Consider the following 25,691-nt stretch of genomic DNA (forward strand, 5'->3'; position numbering starts at 1 on the left):
CACCACAGGGCCCGCCTGCATGGCCACCTTCACCCACGTGCACATGCGTGTGCACGCTCAGGGTCAAGACATGGCTGTGTCCCAGGAACCCACGGGTACATGTGCACAGACACACAGGTTTCTAGATGTTGGGGCTTCTGGAGGTCAAGGTGGCCCACGGTCCTCCAGAAAAACTTCCATAAAGACATGGCTGCTGAGCTGGGTCAGGCCTCGAAAGATGAATATGCTCTAGCTTTTCGGCCAAAAATGGAAGGGAGCACCAAGCCGAAGGAAAAGGTGAGCAAAGGCAAGGAGGAGAATTGCAGCAATGAGCTGGAGAGATGAGGCCGGGCTGGGGAGGCAGAACTCCCCACTCCCAGGGCCACCTGGGCCAGGATGTTACAGTCTAGGTGACAGTGGGTCCAGCACAGAGGGTGGCTAAATGCAATCCTTGCCCCATTAGGAAACATGTCTCTCTTTGCTACTGTATTTTTGGAAAAGTACAAGAGGAGAACGTAACAGACATTCACGTGTCCACCAATCTAAATGGACACTGCTCACATTTGTCCCATTTGCATCAGGTCCCACTGCCCGTGAACACTCCCGACAGACGACCCCAATCACAAACCTGGTGAGGAACCATGTCAGTAGAGTTCCACTCACACGACACACATGTATCTATAAACAAAATACACCACGCGTGTTTTAAACACTCACAGGAAGGTATCAAACGACACGCACCGTTCTCCAGCTTGCTGTCTTCACTCAGTATCGTATCTTTGAAGTTTATCCACACAAGGCACACAAATCCACCTACTCCTGTCCCCCACCGAACACCAACCCTTCAGGCCAACAACCCACACGCCTCTTGACTGGCACCTTCCTTCTTTCCAGGATTTTGCTACCGAGTCTCACTGCACTCGTGGAAGGTCTGCCCACAGCTGGGACGGCCAGGGAGCAGGCCATGTGCACCTCTGACTTTACAAGGGGTTTCCGAAGCGCTCACCCTAGGCTACACCTGTGGTGGGCACTGCTCCGGGCTGAGGAGTGAGAGGGCCAGCCGGTCAGGTGTTGTCCTCTGGGGCCTCTTCGACAGTCTCACATCCCGGATATGCCTCTTCTTCCTCCCACTGACTGAGACTTCCCGTGCGTTCCGTGTGTTCTTGCTCATTCTTGCCTCTGTCTGCAGAACTACTGGAAATGCTCGCGGCTGGCCTCTGTTTTATGACAAAGTGCCCTGCATCTAAGAAATTCCTCTCCATTCAAAGGCAATAAAAATATTCTTCTGTATTTTCTTCAAACCATTTTAAAGTCTGGTTTTACACAGTTAGGTTTTGAATCCACCTGGAGTTTGTGGTTACTATTCTGTGTACACTCAGGGATGAAGATCAACCTTTTTCCCAGTGGACAGCCAGGTCTCACAGACCTACTTTTTAAAATACTCTGTGCCCATCCCCCTCCTACGGCCAGCTTCCTGCCTAGCCTGGCCACATTTCTGGCTTCTTTGGTCTGCTCTTCATACCTCACAATCCTCCTGCTTCGTAAAAACTCTTGACACATGGTGAGGCAGACCCCTCCTTCCTGAATCGACTTGACAGTTCTTGGACGTTGACTCCTCCACATTATCAATATGCTGAATTCCAAGAGACTAAATTAGGAGAGCAGATGTCTTTGCCACTCCCCATTATAAATATATCGCCTGTGTACCCAGATCTGTAGGTCCTTTGACAACAAGTCCTAATTTCACCCATAAAAGTCTTGCATGCTGTTTGTAGATCTCTGGGTGCCTCATAGCTTTTGTTGCCTCTGGAATGAAATATTTCATTTTAATTGAATTTTCTAATTGAATGGTTAAGTCATAGGAAAGCTACATTTTTGTATGTTGATCTTGTGTTCAGTAGCACAAGTGAACTTTATGCACTTGGTAGGACTCATCTTATACCTGCCAGGCCCAGGGCAGGAAAAGAGCTCTACAGATCCCTTGTCCTTAATGGTTAGAAAGCTATCCAGGTTTTTAATTCCTTCTTGAGCTAATTTATGTGTTTGAGGCTTTCCTATGAAAGTGCATTTTCATCTTAGTTTTCAAATCTCTGGCCATAATATTCTTTGGGATTTAAAACAATCTCTCCCTTTCCTGCAGGTAGGCCTCCCTTCCAGGCTAAACTTTTCATCTGTGCTTTTTCTCTCGGCCAGTGTTGCCAAGATGCTGTCTCCTGTATTAGTCTTCCTGAGAGCAAGCTTTATATGATTTTGTTGTCTTGCTGTTTTAGTTTTGTGTCACTAATGTCTGCTTATTAACCATTTTTTCCTGCTTTCAATTTTTCTTTGGTTTGCCTGTTCGCTTTTCTAGGTTTTTAAGATAAGTACATCACTAGTTTATTTCTAGTCTTTCTTTTATTTTGATGACTGCATTTGAGATTATAAATTTTCCTCCAAGTATTGTTTCCACATCATTCCATAAGTTTTGATGTCATTGTTCACTTCTAAGTATTTTGTAAGGTCTGTTGTGATGTCTTCTTTAGCTCAGTCCTTCAGCCTTTAGGTTTTAATAATAATTTTTTACACATGGTTTGTTTATTTACATTACATCAAGAATGTGCTCTGTAGGATGACAATTCTCCAAGATTTGTAGGAATTTCCTGGGTGACTTAACAAGTGGTCAGTTTCTGTGAATGTCCTATGTGTCCCAAACAATGACTGTTTTGTTTGCTGTCCGGCTGGGTGCAGAGTTCCATAGACCTCAGCCTCATCCTATGGATTGACAGAAATGTATTACAAACCTCTTGTAAGATGTGGACTTCCACGTGTTTCTATCAGTTGCTGCTCAGTATATTTTTAGGTCATGTTGTGAGGTCATGCAGGTTCAAGATTGCTGCCTTCTTTTTGTTGTTCTGTAATGCACTTCTTTATTTTTACTAAAGCTTTTTTCTCTTAACTTGAATTTTGGCTGATGTTAATATTATACCAGCTTTCTTTTTGATGATTTCTACTTAGTTTATCTTTGTGTATCCTTTGATTTTTTAATTATGTACTATTTCAAACATTCAGAAAGGAATGATGAATAATTTTTAACAAACCTCCATGTACCCACTACCTGGCTTGACAACTATAGCATTCAAAGGAGGTGGCGCCCCTTGAGTAGAACTGCTCCAGCCCACCTCCCAGCAGCACAGCACCCTGAATCTGGTGTTTCTCATTTCCATGCAAGCTTTTATACTTTCACTGCATGGATGCCATAAACAACAGTTTTGCATGTTTTCATCCTTATTTAAATAGCATCATATGTTGTGCATTATTTTGAATCTTACTTTCTTTTTGCTTAATATTATATTTGTGAGATTCATCCATGTTAACACATTTAATTCTAGGTCGTTCATGTTCCTGCTATACAGATAATACAACACATTTTTCTTATCCATTCTTGTGACGATGGACATTTTTGGTGACTTCCAGTTTTTTGCGATTATAAGTAACAATGCTATGATACCTCACACGCACCTCTCCTTGTGCAATTGGGCAGAGGACTTTCCCGAGCACAGACCCACAACAGGAACCACCCCTACGCAAGTCCCAGTTATTAGGTTTTACGACGTTATTACCCACAGTGGTTCTACCAACCCACCAACAGCATAAGGGGATCTCCATTTCGCCACATCCCCTCTATAACTTGATATTAGATTTCTTAACTTCTGCTAAATTGACAGGTGGAGAGGTTGTCTCATGGTGGGTCTAATTTGCATCTCTAGCAACACTGGTAATTGTTCTTACTGGTTTATTCGTCAGCCCAACTTCCTCTCCTATGAGATGCTTGTCTACACTCTGCCTTTCCCAGATATTATTTGTCTTTCTCTTTGATTTGTGGAAGTTCTTGGTAAGTCTTGGACACTTCAGTGGTTATTCTAATACTGTGGAAATGTCTTCTCCAAGTTCATGACATTTTTTAAACCTTTTTGTGGTGTCTTTTGATGCACAGGAATTTCTATTTTAACAGTCAAATTTGTCAATATTTTCCTTTATGATCTGTGCTTCTTATCGCTTAAGAAGGATTTCCCTACCTTGAGTTAGTACCATTACACTCCTGTGCATCCTCCTAAAATTTCAGATTTGCTCTTCACATTTAGGTCTTAATCTATCCAAACTGATTTCAAATACAGAACAAAGTAGGAACCCAATTTCATGTTTTGCTCTATGGTCAACCAAATTGTCCCATACCATCTGCAAACACAACACTTCAGTTTTCTGTGTGTGCAAATATTTTAGCTGTGAATATTCTTTCTTCCTTATCAATCCTGAGAAACTGTGTTTCATATTTTCTTGTCCTACTGCAGACCACAGACACCAGCATAATCTAAGAGTTTTTACTTGGAAGGAGTGTTGGCTTTTATCATGTGATCTTATCTTTTTAGAAAAAATGTGTTATGCACATTCCCAGACAGACACAGAGAGTGCTGAATCCCCACGCCCTCATCACCCGGCTTCCAGAGTGGACAAATCTCCCAGATGTTGTTTCTTCTGTCCTCTCGACTCTGTGCCGTGGTCTTGCTGGAGTCACATGTTTTTTCTGATCACACGGTTTTTTCCTACCCTAACTGGCTAAGATGATGAATTACATTAATAGGCTTTCCAATGTTAAGTCATCTTGCATTTCTAGGGTAAAGTCAAGTTGATCATAAAGATGATTTGTTAATTTACAAGCGTATCCAGTTTGATTACATATTACTTCCCTTCTGTCTCTGCGTTTGTGATCATGACCTAAGACCCCCACTGAGCCCCCTTCTTATTCACATGAATGTTAACCTTATCTTTTCAGGAAGAGCTCAGTCACTGACTCCCACCTGTGTAGGCAGGCCGTGCAGTGTGGGGCAATTCCCTCTGCCTCATTCTAATGTGAAAGTCTCCTTCCACGGGGGAGCACAAACCCCATTAGCATGACGTACAAACGATGCACGTATAGACGTGTCTCCTGAGTGAGCATGCGTGACCTTATGCCCACCTCTAATATGCACTGACAAAGCTCCCCTTTCTGAATATTCATCTGAGCCCTAAATCGAAGGAACCCACTCATCCCCACATGGGGAGTCATGGCTTTGGAAGTTATTCCCTGTGATCTCTTTATTTACTGCAAATAAAAGCTTCCTTTGAACAACAACCCACCCCCCACTGAGGTCTCTTCCTGTGAGTCACCAAGCAGTGGACTCACATTAGTTCACTTATGGTGTTTTATCAAGGTTATTCTAGTCTCTTAAAGGCAGCTGGGTACCTTCCTTTTTGTCTTCTCTGGAGTCATCTGCATAAAATTGGAATAACGTCTTTCTTAAATTTTAGTAGAATTCACTCATAAAATTACCAGAACATGGTGGCTTGGGTAGGCAGATTTTTAATCATTCAATTTCTGAAATAGTTCAGGTCTTTAATTTCTTCTTGGGTTAGTGTAATGTTTTGTTTTATTTTTCCTAAATCATTGGCTTTGCTAAATGTATAACGTCTGTGGTGCTTTCAGCAATCAGGGGTTGGTAGCTCTCTCCATATCTGCATTTGAACGTGTCCAGTTCCCCCTCGAGCTTGAACCTCGGCTCTCTGGATCAGCATTCTGGGGTCATGGGGGCTGTCCCCCAGGATTTCTAAGTTCCTTCGCTGACCCTTGCCATCAGACTGTCATTCTTCTGTGGGGAATCTCTCTCTTTATCACAACACATCCAGGTTTGACATTACTCTTGCTTGGTCCTCCGAGTGCATGCCCTCTAAGACTTGCCCGGGACAGTGCTGGGCTTCACCCCCAAGTTCCCCCACATCTTCCAGCTCACCCATCCTTTCTTAGGTCGTGTCCACGGTATATTTGGCCCTTTACTTTTCTATTTTAAAAGCACTATTTTTCATTCCTAGGACTTCTACTTAGTTCTTTCTCATATTAACCCATTCTTGGTTCTCAGGTATTTTCTTCCATAATTCTGTGTTATGTGTTACAAGTTCTTCCTCAAACACTGGGTAGACCACAGGCACATTTGATGCAAAGTCACCTGCATTGCTCTCTTATTCCCATTTCTTTCGGAGTGAGCTCACCTTCCCACTGCACGTGCTGTCCACCCTCTTCGGTGGGGTCAGCTTCACCACGGTTCAGTCTGCCTGCTAGATGCCAACTGCTCACTATCATGAGCAGACCTGATGTTTTCTTCTTGGTCACACACTCTCCCTACCCCTTCCAGCCCCGTTCAGAAGCAAGAGTGAACTCCCATCCTGGGGTCTCAGGCCCCAGCCCAGCACCATCCATGGAAGGTGCAAGCCTGGCCTGGCCAGCCATCTGCCCCTGTGAATTTCTCGGCGTCCTCCAGCCATAGTCACCCTCTCCCAGCTCTGCTCCTCTGCTCCTCAAAGGGCCACACACCTTCCCCAGCAACGAGTCAGGCAGGCCACACGTGGATGCTTCTGATGCCCAGCCCACCTGCCTCACCCGGACCACATCCCAGGTGCCCCGATCTCTGCATCTCTCCTTACTGTTCCATTTCCAGCCCACAGTTTGTTTTCTGCTCGGCTGGATCCTTTTAATTTCTAGATGTATTTATTCTCTTACTGCCATGTTCCAGAGCAGAGGGGGGTCTGAGGTCCAAACCAGAGCATAATCTGACCAGAAGAACCCATCTTTTCCCTCTAACTTTGATTTCCTCTTCCCCTCTGTCCCACACCACCACCATTAACCAACCACATTCCACTCCTTTCCTGCAACAGACAGAACAAAGCAGAGCTCTGTCAATCATGTCACCTCCCTGCTTTGGCGAAGCCTGTGGGCCTGGCCCTGAAGGCCCATCCAACTTGACCTCTGCCAGCCCCAATCCTTCTGCCACAAACCCTATGCCTTTGCTGCCCTGACTCCACTCACCTTCCTACTGCGGTGTCTGGAAGACATTTCCGCTGATTCCCCTTGCCTGACTTTCAAGGTCCCACAGGGCAGCCCTAGTGCCCCACAGCAGGAAGGAGCTCCCTCCCATCACTGAACAGATCACACTGCAGAGGAAAGGTCATGGTCGCCCTCTGCTAGAGGCCCCAACTTGGAGACCAAGGGCAGCCCCAGAGGCCAGGGGCTAAGCTGAGCCTGTTGGACTTCCCTAAGAGTCATCCTGGGCAAAACAACAACCCACCCCAACCTGCTCAATAGCAGGCATGGCATCCAAGGAGGCTTCATAAGACAGAAACATCTGGCATTATCCTATCGGTGAGGCCAGTCATGGGGGACATCAGGGGTGCTGCTATAGCCCTGCAAGGGGGCCAACTGCTCAACCAAGAGAGTCTTCAAAAGGGAACCCCTCCGAGAGGGCAGAGATCGCCTGAGTGACAAGGTTTGCATCACAGGCAACTCAGCTTCCCGAGGAGCCGTGGCGGGCGTGATCTCTAGACACAAAAGAGAATTGAAGGACCCCTGGGCCTGACAAACAGGAGGGAGAAGCATGCATAGCACTTTGTTGTTTTATTCTCAAAGGGTAAGACAGCTGTGATCCAGCTCCCAGGGGCTGGGAGAGAAAGTGGTGGCTTGAAGCCCAGTGGCCACAGGACCATTGAACCCCCAGGGAACTCATGCTTCTTGGGACCCAGTTTCCCTCCAGACCCAGGCTCTAGATTGGTGGCAGAGTCCCAAGGACTGGAGACCTCCCTATGGTCATCTCCCACTTGTTCTCTCCTGTTTTCTGGGAGGTTCTGTCTGAAATGGTGGCTGTCTGGCTGTGCAGATGCTGACAGGGAAGGCTGCCTTGCCCATACCTGGAGAGCTGAGCAGGCCAGGAGTGTGCCAAGAGTCAGGAGCCTTACCTGGAAGACAGTGAGAATGGCCGCGGGGAAAGTGTCAAAGTTCGTTGTCGGGGTCTCATCTTTAAAGTTGAACCTGAGGGAAACAAGAAGTCTTTTGGGAGGAGGCCGTCCCACCAGAAGCCAGGGGATCTGGCCCCTCAGCTTGCAACGCTGTCCCAGGCTGTGGGTGGGCTGTGTGCTCGGCGCCGTTGTCCCGTTGTCCCCCTGGGGGACCTCCAAGCGGCAGACAGGTGGAGGGGGCCTGAGCAGCACATCTGTTCTAAGCTCTGCCTTCCCAGTGGGGCCCCCAGCCTCATACGACCCCCTGCCCAGGGCCCACTTACTGTCCCCCGAACAGCTGCATGCCCAGCAGAGCGAAGACCACGATGAACAGGAACAGCAGGAAGAGGAGGCTGATGATGGACTTCATGGAGTTGAGCAGGGACACCACCAGGTTCCGCAGGGAGCTCCAGTACCTGTCGGGGCAGGTGGGGTGTGTCCACACCCAGCTGCGCCCACGCGGAGGCACCAGCCCGCATGCAGATGCCACACTCCAGGGCTCTCCCAGTCACACCTGTGGTTTCCGAGGCCTTCTAAACCCCACAGGCCCCACACCTGGAGGCCAGAGCTCTTCTCCAGAGAGTTCCAGACTCCTCCACTGGGGGCAGCAGAGACCCTGTATCCATAGCTGAACTCACCCTCATCTCCTGAACCTGCCCCTGTCACTCTGCCTGGCAGAATGGTGCCCGATCCCTCTCCACCCCTCAACACCCAAGCAGCTTCCAGGTGTCTCCGCTCAGACCACGAGTAGAGAAGGAGCTGCAGCAGGACATAATCAGCCCCACTGGCCTGCATCGAGCCGGTCCTCAGTGCTGTGAGGCGTGATGTATAACCCGGTGTGAATGCCCCTCTCAGCGAGGGCCCAGGACACAGCTTCGATTGGGGGGGGGGGGGGGCAGTGCTGCAAGACCATTTCCCTGGCATCCCACAATACCCACCCCTCCATCACACATTTCAAACGCTCTTGGAGGCCAGAGACCATGTCTCTGGGCATGTCTCATGCAACTGGACCCAATGGCACACGGGCCCCACTAAAGTCCATGGTGGCCTGACTGCTGACAGCTCACTCACGGGGTGACTGGGGGTCCAACCCCATGTCCGCCTCTGGAGAGCTCCTCCCCAGAAGAGGCTGGGGCACATGGCTTTCCCTCCAGCCACCTTGAGACATACTACACACTGTGTCTCCATCACCCTGGTGGCAGGACAGAGAGCAGGCCCCGAGCGTCCCTGGCCCTGTCCTCCCAAGGGCCAATGGCACAGAGGCTCACCTCTCTTCCATGGATTCTCTTACAAGGCACTTGAGGGTTCATGGAAGACGGGCTGGAAAACTCTGGAAAAGCCAGCCCTCCTCAGGACAGGGGTGGCCTGGCTTCTGGAAGGAAGCAGAGCCCCTAAAACACCAGGCCCCGCAACCAAGGTGAAGGCAGGTCTCGCAGTCACCTCCCGGAGCGATGTACCAGCACGGCACGGGGAAGCAACCGAGGACTAACCACATGCCACACAAGAGTGTGTGTTTGTGCACCCAGCTAGACCAGACTCCTGCCCAAACTCTCCTGCAGTGACACCATCATGTCCTCAGATGGTCTCAGGTTTGGATTTAAAACAGACTGGAGAAGACCAAAAGAACTCCCATCTACCCTGGGGAGATCAGTGGGGTTCTGAAAGGTCACTGGAGGGGTGACCTGGAGCCCAGGGCCTCCTGCACAGGCTCACTGTTGACAGTTCTGCTCCTTGGGTCCTGCAGCGGTCATGGTCCAGGCTGCTGGGGAGACTGCATGGAAATCCATGCTGGAGCATGTGTGGGCTACATACTCATGCAACAGGAGTCCAAAATTCAGGGTAGGTGAGGTCCCTGCTGCGGTGTGTGTACAGCCACAGCTAAAAGCAGCTGAGAGCAGAGCAGGCTTTGCTGTGGTGAGACAGCCATGGCTGAAGCGCACCACCTCTTCCCACCACTAGAACCCCAGCAGAGAGGCCCAGCGCTCGCTCAGTAACTGCATTACACCTCCGCCCTGGGCCTCAGCCCCCTCGGAGACAAAACGGTGCAACTGGCTTCCAGGGTTCCATAAAGAACCAACTGGAATAGAAGAGAAGACACAGGCCTGTCACTGCCCTTGCCACAGCTTAAACAGGGAAGCACAGGGTGGAGAAAGCAGGCCTGGGAACGGGAGCCACAGAGGAACCAAGCTGGCTCAGGTCAGGTCAGAGTCAGCTGAGGCCTCCCTCCCTTTCTGGGGGGGGGGGGCTGCAGGGGAGGTGGGAAGACTTGGGGGTGTGATGATAAAAAAACTTCCATGTGATAACTTCTTTTTTCTCTGTTAACCATGAAGCAAAGTAACCCTTTGAAAGTTGAAAGATGGGACTGCTGGTTTCAAAGGAGGGCACAGTACGAAACTACAAGAAGCAAGCTAACTAGAAACTAGGAATCCTGCTGGCAACATTAGGGCCAATCGGGAACAACCCTGAGGATAGATATGGCCCCCAGGGCCGAGAGAGAGTCATGCTGGGCAGGTGCTTTATAACTGTCTTTTGTATTTAAACCAATTATAAGCACAAAAAGAGATTCCAGACAGCTGAGTTCAAGGCCATCACCATGAATTCCTGGGAAGAAGCATGCTGTGTGGGCCAGTCTCAGATGTGACCTGCACTCCCCCTCTCCCCTTCACCTGGGAGCACATAGGTAACATACTTTGTGACTTTGAAGATCCTCAGCAACCGGAGTGCCCGCAGCACACTGATCCCGAAGGAGGTTCCTGGCTTGATGGCAGCCCAGACCACTTCAAAGATGCTCCCCACAATGACCTGCACGGGAGACAGGGTCAGCCTCAGGTACACACCCACTCATCCCACACCTGCACCTCTGAATGAAGCATCTCTGGATCACGCCGTAAGCATCCGCAACACAAGGTACACGTCTCATGCTGAGCTCCTGCAGCCTTTGGGGAGCACACACCAGTCCTGGTGCTCACCTGCCCTGCAACATGCCCACCCTGGACGCACCATGGGGACACAGGATGTGGAGCGAGGGTAGGCCTACTGGTTTCCTGACTGGCCAACTGCAAATCAGATCAGCTTAGCATCAACGTTCTCCCACAGCGCTGAGAAACGGGTGAATGTGCCAGGATCAAGGCCCTGGCCATGACTGGAAACCCCTGTATAGTTTAATGCTGGTCCATTAACCCGCACATCTGCTCTGGCAGGTGCACCCTTTATGGGTCACCCCAAATGCACAGCCATCCTCTGCATATTTCTCCATGTTGAACACAGATGCATCATTGAGAGACCATCTGATGTCCTGCGACGTCCAGACAGCCCAACAGCTGCACACCTGGGACATCCAAGCTTGCTGCCATCTGTCGTTTGTGACACTGAGCACCTCCACCAATTTTCCACAGCGTGCACACAGCATCCGGATGTTTGTCTGGGGCTGGAGCTCACAGTTTCCTAAATCTGTGTTCTTATTGTTGGTCTTCCAGCGTCTCTGTCTTTCCTTCATCCTCAGAATTTGTTCCCATTCGTTCATGATGCAGGTGGCCCCTCAGATGGCCCACAGTGATCCCCACTACTTGGTATCCCCACCTTGTATAGCCTTGTCCCTCAAGGATGGGTTGGACCCAGTGACTCACTTCTAGCAAACAGAATGTGACAGAAGTGATTGGCTGTCACCCCTGAGATTCGGTCACAAAGACTGGCTTCCTCCTCGGTGCTCTCAGCTCTGCTGCAGGTCCCCAGCTGCCATGATGTAGGACATGAGGGAGCCTGGGGAGAGGCCCCCGTGACCGGTACTGAGGTCTGTCGGCCACAAGCAGGAGCTTGGGTGTGAGCTCCCCACCCCAAAGAGCCTGCGGTTACTGCAGCCTTGTGGGAGAGCGAGAGCTGGGGGCCCCCAGTTAAGTCCCACCTGACTCCCGACCCACGGACATGAGAGATAACAAATGATGGTTGTTTTAAGCCACTAAACTTTGGGGTAATTTGTTATCCATCAGGAAAAAACAATACACATTTTGGAGACAGAAATGGAGTGCTCTCCAATGTGGGAGTGGTTTTGGAGCCAGAGAATGGGCACGGAGCAGCATGTCAGTGAACCCAGCACGTCCATGGGTTCTGGACAGTGAGGAAGTATGGAGGCTGCACATAAGGGTCTACAGGGCAGGGGGCAGAAGTCCTGTTGTGTACTGGCAGGAAATTTGGCCACACTGTTGCCCACAGCTATGTGAAGAGAAGAAGGTGTGCCACATGGACGGGGAGGTCTCTGGGATCTCTAAGCAGAGTCTGCAGGTGCGGCCTGGGGTGCTCTTGCCACCCGCTGTCAGCGTGGGAAGAGGGAGAGGCACGGGAAAGGGTTGTCAGCTGCCTCTCCAGACAACCAAGGACGCCAAGTTAGGAAATGGCACGGTCCACAGAGAAAGCCAGGGCACGACTGTGACACTGCGGGAGCCCGTCCCTGCGGAGATGGCCTTGCACGTCAGGGTGATGAGCAGCAAGTCCTCCAGGGCACTAACGTGCACCGGCCTCAGCCATCTCAGCACAGGCACCCCACTGGGAAGGGCCTGTTGCGAGAGTTTCGGTAGGGCTTTCATCAGGTGGAATCCAGGGAGGTTCACAACATACCCACAGCACACTGAAAGACTTAGCTATGCAGAGACCTCACCAGCTTGGGTTGAAAGGGACACAGACAGTACAAGACAAAAGCCTTTGGATTCCTCAAGTCCTACCAGTAGGAAGCAGGCTGAGAGAAGTGTCTAGCTGAAAACACATGCTATCTTTCCTGGAACAAGAAAGGTGATGCAGAGGCCAAAACCAAAAGCCCAGAGGGCGTCCCAGTCCTTAGAACTAATCCCAGGATCCCCAACTTTTCCCAGGTGGATCCCTGGACCGCTATGGGCCAGAGACTCCCTTGTGTGTCCCACGGTCCCCTTGGAACAAGAATGCCAACGGCAGTTCATCCATGCCAGTCCCGCCAACGGGCAGGTGACAGCTTGTCTTTTTAGTTCCATGGGTCCACAGGTGGGGAGGGACTGAGCAGCTGTCCTGAGGAGCCGTGACTCTACCTGGGCCTGATTTGGATGAAGGCCCTGGACTCTGAACTGACACTGTAATGGGAGGTGGCCGGGGAAGCGGGAGGACGCGGGTGTCTTTTACATCAGGAAGGATGTGGTCTACACCAGAGCGTAGACTGTGGCAGGCAGCCTCTAAGACGGCCCCCAGTGACCCTGCCTCCTGGGGTTCATGTCCCTGGGTAATTAATATTCCCCACCCCTGTTAAACGTGGGCTGGGCCAGGTGACTCACTCCTAACAAATATAATATGGCAGAATTGATGGGTCGTCTCTCTGAGCCTGGGTTTCTGTGGCTTCTGTCTTGGGTACTCTCAGTCTCTGTCTCGGATCACAAGCTGTCACATCCTGAAGACACTCAGGCAGCCTGGGGAGAGACCCACGTGACCAGGACTGAGGCCTGCCACCAACCACAGGAGTGAGCTTGGAAGTCCCATCAACAGCCATATGATGAGCTTGAAAGGAAATTCTCCCGCCCTAATCAAGCCCTGGAATGGCTGCGTCCCAGCTGTCAGCTGCACTGTGACTTCCCTGAGACCCTGGGCCACAGGCACCTGGTTAAGCCAGCCTTGGACCCCCGACCTATAGAAACTGTAAGATAATACACACTTATTTTATGCTGCTAAATTTTGGAATAATTTGTTAGCTTATGTGCAAATCATTCCCATGTCCTGGGATCCAGTTAGTTCAAACCAAAAGATACAAACACATTTACAAGATCAAGGATTCTCTGAGATCTGCTAACCTCTTTGGGTTCCCTCCAGCCTGTGTGAGCTACAGGCTTTCCTCGTGACTCAGCAGGCAAAAGGGACAAGAAGCCATCCCAGGAAGAACCGCAGGTATCCGTGTCTCAGAGCACACCCTGGGCAGCCAGCGCCCCTCCTTCCCCCAGAGATCAGGCAGCGCTGTGTGGCACAAACCTGCTACCCCAGGGCCAGAACTCCTGGGTTCACACTGCCTCCCCCATAAAGTACCTGGGCAGCCTTGGGCCAATCCCACAACAACTCCAGTTACTCGTCTACAAAGCAGGAGCCCTGGTGAGGATTTAACAGAGCCGCGGACACAATGTTCCATCAACTCCACTGACAGAAAAAGTCAATGTCACACTGAATTTTCGAGTTGAACGTCTACCTACAGCCAGAACTCTGCGGAGGCGTGAACCTTCCTCAGGGCTGGCATGGCCACTTTTCACTGAGAGCCTCCACTGGGTCAGAGCTCCTCCCTGGGCTCTGGGCTCGGCACCGGGGAGGTGTCCGTGTGCTTGCTGGCCTGGGAAGGGCTTTGTCCCAGGGAGTCTTGAACACCTGCCTTTGAGGCCTCCCTGACCTACAGAGGTTGGTGAGGGGACCCAGGCCAGCCCCATGAGAAGGGCTGGACCATCATGCCCCTGTCAGGTCTTCCCTGAAGCATGTGTCCAAGCTGCCCAGAGCCAGATCTGCAGGACAGTGAGGGAGCAGGATCACACCCCCTTGAGCTCTGCTGGGGACACTGAGCCCTCTGCGGAGCAGTGGCACATTTGAAAGACGGCTGTACCAGACACAGAGGGGACACCTTCAGCTGATCTGCAGATTCTACAGACAGGGTCAGAAGTGGGAAGGAGGGTGTCCTGCAGCTGACACCCCCATAAGTCAGGGCCCAACCAGGACACAGGACGTCCCTTTGCCAAAGGCCTCTCCCTGTCTCTAGGGAGCTTCCTGACCCACACAGGGTCACAGGATGCTCAACTGTCTGGGTCCTGCGGCACAGACCCCAGCACACACTGGGTACAGTATACTGGGAGGGGGCTGTGTGCACTCTCGAGCAAGGACACAGCTGGACCTGCCTGGACCCCAGCCGGCACCTCTCATGAAGATCTTACTCACCCCAAAGTCGAAGCAGTTGAATGAGGACCGGAAGTAGCTTCTGGGCCCCAGGCCATACATCTTCAGGGACATCTCTGTGAGGAAGAGACCCAGGAAAACAAACTCTGCAAAGTCTAGGAGAAGCCGGAGAAGAGGGGGATTAGCTCTCAGCCTCCCCCCACCTGGCTCCAGCCCAGACTGGAGGACACCAGACCTCTGGGCCTTCCCAGGGTTGAGCCCTGCAGGCCTGGTCTGTGGCCCCCGAGCTCAGACATCTCAGCTCAGGAGGAGAATAATGAACGGATTGGGACCGGGAGGGGCCCAGAGAGATGCCTGTCCACTCTGAAATGTGGTGCTGCCCAGAGACAGGAGGGAGGTGAGGCCCTGGGACTGGGCTCGGGAGTGAGTTCCAGGGCCACACGGTACTCCCCAGAGGACGGCCTCAGACCCATCCTTCTGCCTTCAGGCTTGCTCCCTGCCCCATGTTCTGAGCATGGTGGAGACCCTCAGCCTCCTCGTCAGAATCACCCTGTCTTTCCATGAGGACTTCCCCGAAACCCTTCCAAAACCCCCACATCACCGAGTTTGGTTTTCACTTTGTTCATGTGCTCACCTACCACCCAAGTACTGCCTGGACCGGCCAGCACGAGGCTCCCAGGAGGCACCAACACTTGCCACCCCCTCACTCTACGAGTCACACAGAGGCTCCTGGGCACCTTCACCTTCCTGCAGGCGACCCCTCCTGCCTAGCCAGGAGTCCTGCCACTGGGAGTGCAGACCCTCAAGGGCCTCAGGACCAAAGGGAGGCCACACTGGAACTGAGGGCCATGCTAGGAATTCCAGGCACACAGACAAGACACAGCCCCTAGCCAGGCCCGAGCAACACGCACAGCCAGAGCGAGAAACAACAGGTCGTCCGGACACCGAGAGAGGCAGCCGGGCTCTGCCAGTGGTCAAACCAGGAAGTCCAGGAAGCAGAACAAGGTCACTGTCTCTGACCCTCCTCCCCAGGTGCCGAGCTGGAATCAGCTCATTATTCTGTACAGTGGCCCAAAGGCACCATGACCTCTGGCCCCAGAGCAGGAGAAGCCAGGGAAGCGGCTCAGAACTCAGGGCAGAGCCTGCCCCTGAGGGTCCAGGCCCTGAGCAGGAGTGGAGGGTAAGCTTCAGAGAGTCCAGTCCCCAGAAGGCCACCGGCCCAGCCTTCCTGGGGCCTCTGGCATCCGGACTGGTTGGGAAGCTGGACCTCAAGCAGCTCCTGATAAAACAGACAACAGAAGAGGGGACCACATAGCTCTGGACCCTGACATCTGCTTTCTTACACAGCTCTCCACCATGTACTCCACGACAGAGACCCAGCAGCCTCAGTCGGGGGCAGATCTACAGTAGCCCAACTGCGCATGAGCAGAGGCACCAGCCCCACTGCCCACACACAGACACACAATGACCTGTATGGCCCACGGTCTCAGGTGGGGAACCCCCTACTGTGGCTTGAGTACATGGATAATCAGCTCCTGGTAGCAACTCACACAACAAGCCTGGCCTCTGAAGACAGCCAAGAAGCCACTGAGGCACCCAAGCCCGGCACGGATGCCCACTGACCTAGGCAGGTCTGAATGACCAGCACCTGGGCCCGGCTGTGCTGAGCAGCAGGTGTGAGGGGCGTAGGGAGGGAGCGCCCCGCCCCCAAGTCCAGCTCCGAGCGCCCCAACACCCTGCACAGTCCCAGAGCCCCTCCACGTGAGGTCACAAAGGCACCTGCCCCTGCGCCGTGGGGCACCCCATAAGAAGAGCTCAGATCCTGGAGGAAGAGGCCCCGAAGATGGGACTTGCCCCTGCCCACACACCAGACCTCGGAGCTACAGCTGCCAGCCACCGATCTTGCTCGCAGGAGACCCACGTGAGAGCAGAGTGCAAGGAACCAGCACAGGAGCTGCCGATGGTAGGGCCTCCTCGGAGAAAGGGAGCAACCTGAGCCAGAAATCCCCCAGCACCCTGCCTGCGGAAGAGACACCCCTGGCTTCATAAGCTCAGCCTCCCCTCTGAGGCCAAGAAAGGGCATCCACTCATTCACTCCTGAAGCATTCATCCAACTAACAGGCTGGTGCTGCTTTGAACTTGCAGAGGAGACAGAGATGAGCCCTCTCCCCGGGCATTCACACAGTGGGGGGCAGAGAACTTAATCAGTGTTCTGTATCATAACTGGAGGACAGAATGGCCAAGCCTGTCTTGTGAGGCCGGGGGGCTCAGAGGATGACAAAGCCCGACAGCCAGTTGCTTCCCTTCCTTCCCCCCGCACCAGTTAAGCTTCAGTCTCAGGGGTTCTGGTGGTGCACTGGGGGTGGGTCCTGGATGGACACACAGCTGAGGTGCACACAGCCCATTCTCTGCAGGCTGGCCAGTCTCAGCGCAGAGCCTCCCAGGGAGCTCCAATGAAGCTAGTCCTGGCGGAGACCCCCCTCCTACCTCAGCCACTGCCTCTGCCTCTTGCAAGACCTGCCCTACCTGGCTGGATCAGCCTTCCTCAGCTCCAGCCCAGCTGCCAAGGAGAGAGCCCAGGGCACTGAGCAGAGGTGTGCAGACCCAGCATACACCCATCTCTCCCGCCAGACGTTTTCCCCAGGTAATGCCAATGAATTCAGGAATTCCCAGGGAACCACAGAGAAGACAAAGCAGCAAGGGGGAAGAAGCGTGGCCAGGGATGCCTGTGGCCTGGCCCAGCACCTGGGCACTCCCCGTACTGTGCTCCCACACAACAGATGTGTGACCAGGCCCTGCTGCCTGCCCGGTCGGGTGGCAGGTCCCCAGGAAACAAGGAGTAACCACAAGACTGACTGGGCACCATCAGCTTCTTCCATGGGAAGGAAAGGCCTGGCCAGGAAGCCCCAGGAACAGCCGCACCGTTGGCGGGGTCAAGAGGAAGCCCCACCTCCCTGGTCCCCACCCAACCCCCAAGGATGAGGAGACTCTATCCTGAGGGGATACGAAGGGAAGTACTCACCTCAGTCCCAAACAAAGTCCCCAGACACCAAAGTACAGGTCCAAGGGTATATGGGTTAGGGGCCAGAGCGGGCAGTTCAAAGCACACAAACTGCCTCCTCACTTTGCGCCCCTGGGCAACCCAAGCCAGGCTGCCTGCCGAAAGCTCCCTGGGCCCCTCTGGCTTTTTCTGCCTCTATGCCCTTCCCCATTACACAACAAGAGCTTTCAATACAAGGTTGGGAAACTGCAGCCTAGCTTCGCACCCCTCAACCATCACCCCCACCCACATTTTCAAGTGGCCTGTGGAGACATCAGAGTCTGGAGCTCCTAAGAACCCTTCCAGAGCTGCCTAGGCTCCTACTTAAAGCTGACAGGCTCAGGGGTCTGGAAGAGGGGAGTGTGGCTGGCCCACCAGGGGCCAGGACTCAGATCCAGGAGGGTTCTTCTCTGGAGAAAAGACTCTCTTGCCACCGCAGGGTGGCTTCAGGCGTACAGGACTCCCATGGAGAGAGCAAGGGGAATCCACAATAGGCCCTGTGTCCACATCAGCCCCAGATATCAAGCAGGGTTATTGCAGCTGACTCCCAGGGAACAGGAAGGCGGAAGGCCTGACCAAGCTCCCCATGGCCTACAGAGCCCTAGGGTATGAAGGGTTGGTCCTGGAAAGTCAGCCCTGGTCCCTGGAGAGGGACAAGGGGCCTCAACCACCCCGGTTACCTTCTTCCTTTCCTCCTTGGAACTGCAGCCAGGGCCAAGAGAAGTCATGACTCAGACTCTTGTGGCCCTTAGACCCATGGACATGGGTAAGCCAGCCCTGGTCAGGTTCAAAAACCAAAAAATGCAAACAGCCAAAGAGCCCAGGAAGAGAGCTAGAAGGCAGGACCGTTCCTCCCCAGGAGTCCAGGAAGGGAGCCGCAGCCTTGTGGCAGATTGGAATGAGGGGCTAAGTCCTCTGGTCCGTGGGTCTGAGGCCCTTCCAAGGGAGGACACAGGTCCATGTGGCCTGGCTTGTGCCTGCTCACCCCATCAACTTCCTCCAGGGTGCCCTGGACCCCGCCTCATTTCCCACCACACTGACAGATGAGTTTCTAACCCGTTTCAATCAGCTAGGCCTCCTGCTACCTGCGACGGGAAGCTCAGGCCCCAGCAGAGGCCCTTGGGGGCACTGGGGTCAGTGCAGGGGTCCTACCCAGGGCATTCCAAGGCAAAAGGCTGTGAACCGGGATTTGCAGGCTGCAGACCAGAGGTGGTTCGGGAAGAGGTGAGGGGAGGCCCAGCTGCAGCTACGTACACAGCGCCGTGGTGAGCCGCTGCGGCTGGTTGTAATGCACCATGGCCACGCACAGCGTGTTCAGGGCCACCACACACAGCACCGCCCAGTAGAAGCTCTGCGCCTTCACCATGCGCCGGATGAAGAACCGGAACATCTTCTCCTTCCTACGGAAGTATGACGAGCTCTCCGTCTTTCCGCTCTTGAGGCTGGCACGGGCGAAGGGGGATCCTGGGGGAACAAGGGGCTCACTGAGGACACACTCTCCCTCACAGACGTGTGCCCCATGGACACACCCTTGAGGACACGCTTCCCCTCCCACTCAGACACATAGCTCCCCCATGAGAACACCTTCATGGGCACTTGCCCCAGCCCGGGTCTAGCTCAAGGCCCCAAGTGCGTCAGACCCTGTGTGTTACTGGCATTTAGCTGATTACCCCTGCACCCCCTGCAGTGGGGCCTGACCCCACCCCCATTTCACAGGTGAGGGAACCAAGAGCCTTGGTGGTCTCCACAGTGACTGGGCTCCAGATGGTCCCCAGCACCTCCTGGCCACCTTCCAGCAGGCCCGATGCTCCCGACCATCCCAGCTCCTCTGTGGGCCTTGGAGAGCACTACAGCATCTGGTCCTCCCCCCGCCCCCACAGCCCCACTTCAACTCAGGGATCAGCAGCCACTGGCTGTCTTTTTTAAAGATTTATTTATTTGAAAGAGAAAGAGTGTGAGCGAGAGAACACAAGCAGGGGGGAAGAGGCAGAGGTAGAGGGAGAAGCAGACTCCCCATTGAGCAGGGAGCTCCACACGGGACTCGAGCTCAGGACCCTGAGATCAGGGCAGCCACCCAACCAACTGAGCCACCCAGGTGCCCCTGGCTCCCTATTCTCAAGTAATTTTTTTTTAAAGATTTTATTTATTTATTTGACAGAAAGAGACAGTGAGAGAGGGAACACAAGCAGGGAGAGTGGGAGAGGGAGAAGCAGGCTTCCCGTTGAGCAGGGAGCCCGATGCGGAGCCCGATGCGGGGCTCAATCCCAGGACCCTGGGATTATGACCTGAGCCGAAGGCAGACGCTCAACGACTGAGCCACTCAGGCGCCCCTCTATTTTCAAGTACTTTGACTAGAACCCAGCCAAGTTCCTTGGCTTGCGTCTGGTCCATGGCTGTTATCCTGGTGCAGAGGCAGAGGTGAGTATGGCCCACAAAACCCAACACAGTCTCTGGAATGTCTGCGATGAAGCTACCATGGCCTTCCCCCATCACCACGTACATGCCACCTCTGCCCTGCCGTGACCCTAAGCATAAAATGCTTCCCACCACTGGTCCTTTCCACAGCGGGCTGCTTCTCAGCTTCACATCTGGACTTCACAAAACACCCCTCTCTGGGCACTCTTTCCAAAATAGGGTCATCAGCCTACCAGCAATAATCACAACTGTGTACCATCCACCCTGTATTGGCTCGTTGACCTGTTCTGTGCCTAGCTTCCAGACCAGATTGCACACTCTGTGAGGGCAGGAGAGAACCCTCGCGAGAGCCGCTGCACTCCTTGACAAACAACTGAGCAGTCTTCATGGGGGCTTGGAGGTATTGAGTATGCATGGCTCTGTCTCTCTGGACATCCCATGTCTCTGCAGCACATCAGGGTCTCTCTAGGGTTTTCAATAAGGGCCTGGGCTTGTGTGAGCCTCCGAGGGTTCAAACCCAGTCAGCTTGGGCATCGGGTCCCTGGGTGAGGGTGTGTGTGCCACGTGATGTTCTGTGTGTGTGTGCGTGTGTGTGTGCGCGCGCGTGCGCCTAGACTCTCAGTGGCACACTAGTAGTATTTTGGGGCTGATGTTTTCTTGAGTTCACCGAAATGAGGACAGGCCCTGAGGCCTGTGGAGAGACTTATCTATGAGCTGAGCAGCTGCATCGGGGGGGTAGGGGGAGATGCTGTGACCGACAGCCCCAGACACAGAAGGAGCAGTCCACAGGCCAGGAGCCATCCACCAGCCCTCTGAGAAACCTCACAACGCCCTAGATGCCACACCCCACCCACAGCCATGGAAGACACTGCTCCATCACAGCCTCCCAGGGAAGCCAGGATGCAGCCGCACAATCCATGTCCAGACACCAGCCACTGCCAATTAGTCAGAGCGACCTCATTAACCAGGAGCTCTTGGCCAGCCTTACTGAGGCTGCAAAGTGCCAAGGCCACAGCCAGACACACCCACTCCCCCCTCCAAAGCAGGAGAGAGAGGCAGACAGTGCAGAGCAGGAGAGACAGACACACAGGCAGACCATGCACAGACCCTTCCGGGGAACCCACACACTCAGATCCCCTGCCACTTCCTGAGTCACTGAGAAACGAAGTCACACACACCCTAATCATCTCACTCTCAAAGACACAACCACTCACAGAATCACATGGGTACATACCTAGGAACACACACAGGGCCACGCTGGGAAGGAAGGTTAAGAGGGCACGTGACCTGTGCAAACTGCTCTGTGCACCCGTGTGGCCAGTGAGACAAGCAGCCAGTTCTCCAGGGGAGGCTCCATGGCCATCCCCACCTGGCTTACTGGACCATGCCCAGTAAGAACCAGTGGGCCCCTGCCATGCGGAAGGCCTCGTAGGAATGCTGCCTTGGCACAGCCACCCAGACCCACATGCAAACAACCACACACATCTTCACTCATCGAGGCATATCTAGACAGTAGCTTCCTGAGCCACATTTGCCCAAAACCACGTACCCTTACTTGGCTCCTGAAGCCCCACCCGTCCCCCCTCTAACACACTCCAAGGGACAGAAGGGGGAGCAAGAGTCCCGGCGCACTGAGCATGAGGTGCCCCCCTGTCAGTTCCCAGGGAGAGGTGTGTGCCCACGCACACCATGGCAGAACCAAGGACAGAGACCTGCCCACCCCCTGGCCTCCACTTGGTCAGGGAACAGGAATACGCAGGCAAACATGGCACAGGTCCTGGGTCTCCGGAGACAGAGACATGTGCCCCGGAGGACAGCCTTTCCCAGCAAGCAGCTACCATGTGCTCAGGTCGGCTCCAGACAGTGACTCCAGCCCAGCTCTTTGGTAAAAGCAGGGGTCCACAGTGAACATGGACACACGACACATCCAGAATCGTAGCTCTGGGTGGGGAAAATCATGAGAGATTGGGACTGCTTCTTTTCATACTGTGCATTTTCCATGTTTAACTTAATCAGTGTATATTCTTTATAATCAAAAGGCTTATTTCAAGGAAAAAAATATATCATCAAGCTAAGGGAAATCAAGAATTAAATCAACCTATGAATATCAGAACAGTTAAGCATTAGTGAAACAATGCATGAGTGTACATAATATTCGGATTTCTTTCCATCATGCCCAAAAGAGGGGTTCATTAGTTAATATAAGGTCTATGCTGGCCCTGCAAAACAATACCCATTCCTTCCACACATGTGTACAGAGTTTAGGCCCTGAGTGGCAGAGAGAAGGCAGAATGACTAAGATCCATCCCCACCCTCGATGACCCCACCAGAGGCCAGTGAAGGGACGGAGGAGAAATGTGTTCCTTTCCAGCTTCACGGTTGCACTCACCAGCATGGGATAATGAAAGTAATGTTCGCCAACAAGCCACGGAGACACAAACCCCATCACCCCTGCCCTGGGCATGTGGCTTTACAGTGTCACACAGCCCAGAGAAGCCCTCACTCAGAAACAGATCACAGGTAACCTGGTCCCAGCACGTTGTGTGGGAGTCAGCGAAACGACATGGGGCACGTGGGCTCAACCACGGGCACCAGTGACAGGGTGGATGGAGGGGTGACAAGCCCAGCGCCCGAGACGCCGCCATCCTCACACAGACGGAGGGACAAAGGAGGTGCTGGGCATGAGGAAACCCACATGTGGCTTCTTCTTTCCCTGCCCGGCCCCACGCCCAAGCCGGCCTGAACCTGCTGAGGCCTGAGGCCCTGAAAGCAAGTGAGCCCGGAAGCCCTGCCAGGGACCCAGGAGGAAAAATCAGCAAAATCCCAGGGACTCAAGTACAGCACCAAAGCAATCAAAATAAAACTGAAAGGAGAAACTTTTGGAGAAAAAATAAAATTCCCTTCAGCAGATGAAAGGAGAGGAGGTTCACTCTTAGAACCCAAACTAGTGGTTCTGAAGGATGAAGCATAAGCCAAATGTTGAATGAGGGACAGAGGGTGAGACTTGCAGGGGCCAAGTGGGAGACAGAACATGAAATAATGGGGATTCCAGATGCAAAAAAGCACAAGGCGAGGAGATGAACTCATTAAACACATGGGAAAAGCCCTCCATGAAGGAAGGCCTGAGCCCACAGGCACAGAAGGAGCTCCTGACACGTTACAAGAGCCCCGGCCCCTGGCACCTCCGTGGCACGAGGACAGCAGGGGCCAGGGGGACACCACAGAGTGGCAGGAGGACCCAGCAAAAAGACCTCACGCCTCAGGTAGGAGGACACGTGAGGCTTAGCAAGAAGCCAGAAGCCTCAGGGAAACCAGCCGAGCACAGGACAGAGAGCAAGCAGAGGAAGCAGTTGGTGGGGCAGTGGCCACAGGCGAGGACCTCGGAAAGCAAAGTCCTGCGGGCAAGGGTCAGCCTCTGGGGGTGCACACTGGCCTGCTAAGCAAGGGTTCTGGAGCAACCACAGGGACTAACAACAGCCTAGGGCTAAAAACACCAACGTCCTCAAACCGCGAGGGAGGAGGCGAACACGCTGCAAAGGTCATATGTTCTTGATCTTTGGGGCCAATAGGGGCAGAGTGATGGCAAATAACACCAATTTCCTTATGGAAACAAGGCATCTCAGGGGCAGGGATGGTAAGAAAACAAGACACAGTAGCGAAGGAGCACAGCAGTAACGATGAGAGCCAAGGAGGGCCGCTCGTGGAGCCGACCGGGAGAAGTCGGGGGAGAAGGCCGGTGACTCTGGATGCGTAGTAAAGAGCAACCAAGGTCTAGGCGCTGATAGAAAGGCGGCCGCCCAGCGAAGCATCACGCAGAGGGGAGGGCACAGCCTTCAGCGCCCTCGCTGGTGAAGAAGAGAGGAAGAACACGCTGCACAGTTTGAGAAATTAGGAATGTAATAAAAAAGCAAGTCAAAATAATTTAGAAAGATGAACTTATTAAAGATACAAGAGGAAGTCATGACATTTAAGACAAAAAACAGAAGAAAGGAAGTGTAAAATTGGGTCATTTTATGTGATCATTCATACAGATTAACCCCACACGATCCTAATTAATAAAGCAGCGCACACAGACAGACATTCTGACGACCAGTAAACAGCAAGAGCAAAGTCAGCTGATCCAGGCCAGCCTCAGCGGGGTCAACACCGTCACAGCGCCCAGCCGGATCCCCAGACAGCTGCCCGCAACCCCACGGGTTCCCCAGCATTTGCACACACAGCACATGCTCCCCCTGGACTCTGGGCGTCAGCCCCCAGCCCCACCCTCAGGCACGTGGCGCCCGCATCCTCTGATGCCCATGCCCAGCTGGCCGGCAAATCCTGTGCCCTTGCCTTCAGAATGTATCCAGAACCTGGCCACTGGGCACCCCCGTGGCTGCCTCCACTGGTCGGATCCCTACGGCGGCCTCTGAACGGGCCCCACTTCTGCCTTCCTGCACTTGGGGCTCTCCTGTGCCCCAGCTGGAGCCGGACGGCGTCTCCCCTCTGCAAACCCACCAGCGGCCAGAGTCCCTGCCGGGCCCTCGCCCTCCGCGAACTTCTGATCTCCTATCGCGCCGCTCCCCCGACCCACGCCACTCCCCTCCAATCTCACTGGCCTCCCTCACAGTGTCCCCACTTGTGCTACGCTCCTTCCTGCTTCAGGGTCTTCTCACATGTTGCTGGAATGTTCTCTTCCATGAGGTTGACTTCCTCACTTTCTTCAGCTTTACCCCTGGGGGGGGGCGGCTTCTTTGGCCATTCTCTTTAAAATCCCAACCCCCTGGCCCTCCAAGCCCCTCGCTTCTCGATTTTTCCCCTTTCCAGAGGTGGCACTGACGCGCTGCATACTTCTCGTGTCATCCTGCTTGGGGTCTGACGCCACCCCGGGAACAGAAAAACTGAAAGAGGAAGGGGCTTCATCGTTCCCTTCAACACTGAAGCCCCAGTGCCTGGAATGGCTCCTTGCATGTCATGGGCACTTAAACATTTGCCGAGTGAATGAACAAACACGCAGCTGAACACAGGAGAGATGAGAAGAATTATATGAGAAAAGTACAGGAGGCAACTCTATAGAAGCAAGTTTGAGACGCTGAGAAAATGGAAGATTTCCTCACAAAGCATAATTTATAAAACTGGTCCAAGTTCTTTTTATTTTGGGTTCACGGCTTTATCTCAACTTTAAAGAACAGATTATTTAGGTGTTATGTTACTTAAGTTATTCTAAGCCATAGGAAAAGACTTTTAAAAATCTTTCCAATTAATTTTACAAAATCGGAATAAAAACTCTAGGTAAAATAGAAAAAAAGGGACTATTTAAATATTACACTCACATGATAAATTTGTAAAAATTGTAACAAAGCTCAGATCCACAACACACATCAGTCTCTTATTAATTAGCCAACACAAACCACCCAGTAGAAAAATGGACAGGTATATGAAGAATCACCAAAGCCAAAACTCAAATGGGAAACCAACATTTAAAAAGAGACTCCAAATCACTAGTAGTGAGTGAAATGAGAATGGCAGTCCCAAAGAAACATACTTTATAACCATCAAATTGGTC

The 25,691-nt window shown here is 53.0% G+C and overlaps 1 protein-coding gene across 14 annotated transcripts in view; it reads right to left on the reverse strand.

Annotated features, from left to right (window-relative positions):
• Positions 1-25,691, reverse strand: part of CACNA1B (calcium voltage-gated channel subunit alpha1 B) — a 136,008-nt gene that overhangs the window by 53,934 nt on the left and 56,383 nt on the right. For all 14 annotated transcript variants that reach the window (XM_073890002.1, XM_073890007.1, XM_025864905.2 and 11 more), the window contains 5 exons: positions 18,986-19,195; positions 14,734-14,846; positions 10,505-10,617; positions 8,100-8,231; positions 7,777-7,849 (listed from right to left, as the gene is read on the reverse strand). In XM_073890002.1, the coding sequence (XP_073746103.1) occupies positions 7,777-7,849; positions 8,100-8,231; positions 10,505-10,617; positions 14,734-14,846; positions 18,986-19,195 (641 nt within the window). The remainder of the gene's footprint in view (positions 1-7,776; positions 7,850-8,099; positions 8,232-10,504; positions 10,618-14,733; positions 14,847-18,985; positions 19,196-25,691) is intronic.

Source organism: Callorhinus ursinus, unplaced genomic scaffold (assembly GCF_003265705.2).
Source record: "Callorhinus ursinus isolate GAN/ISIS: 27379988/994484 unplaced genomic scaffold, GSC_fseal_2.0 scaffold125, whole genome shotgun sequence".
In the NCBI taxonomy this organism is placed as follows: domain Eukaryota; kingdom Metazoa; phylum Chordata; class Mammalia; order Carnivora; family Otariidae; genus Callorhinus; species Callorhinus ursinus.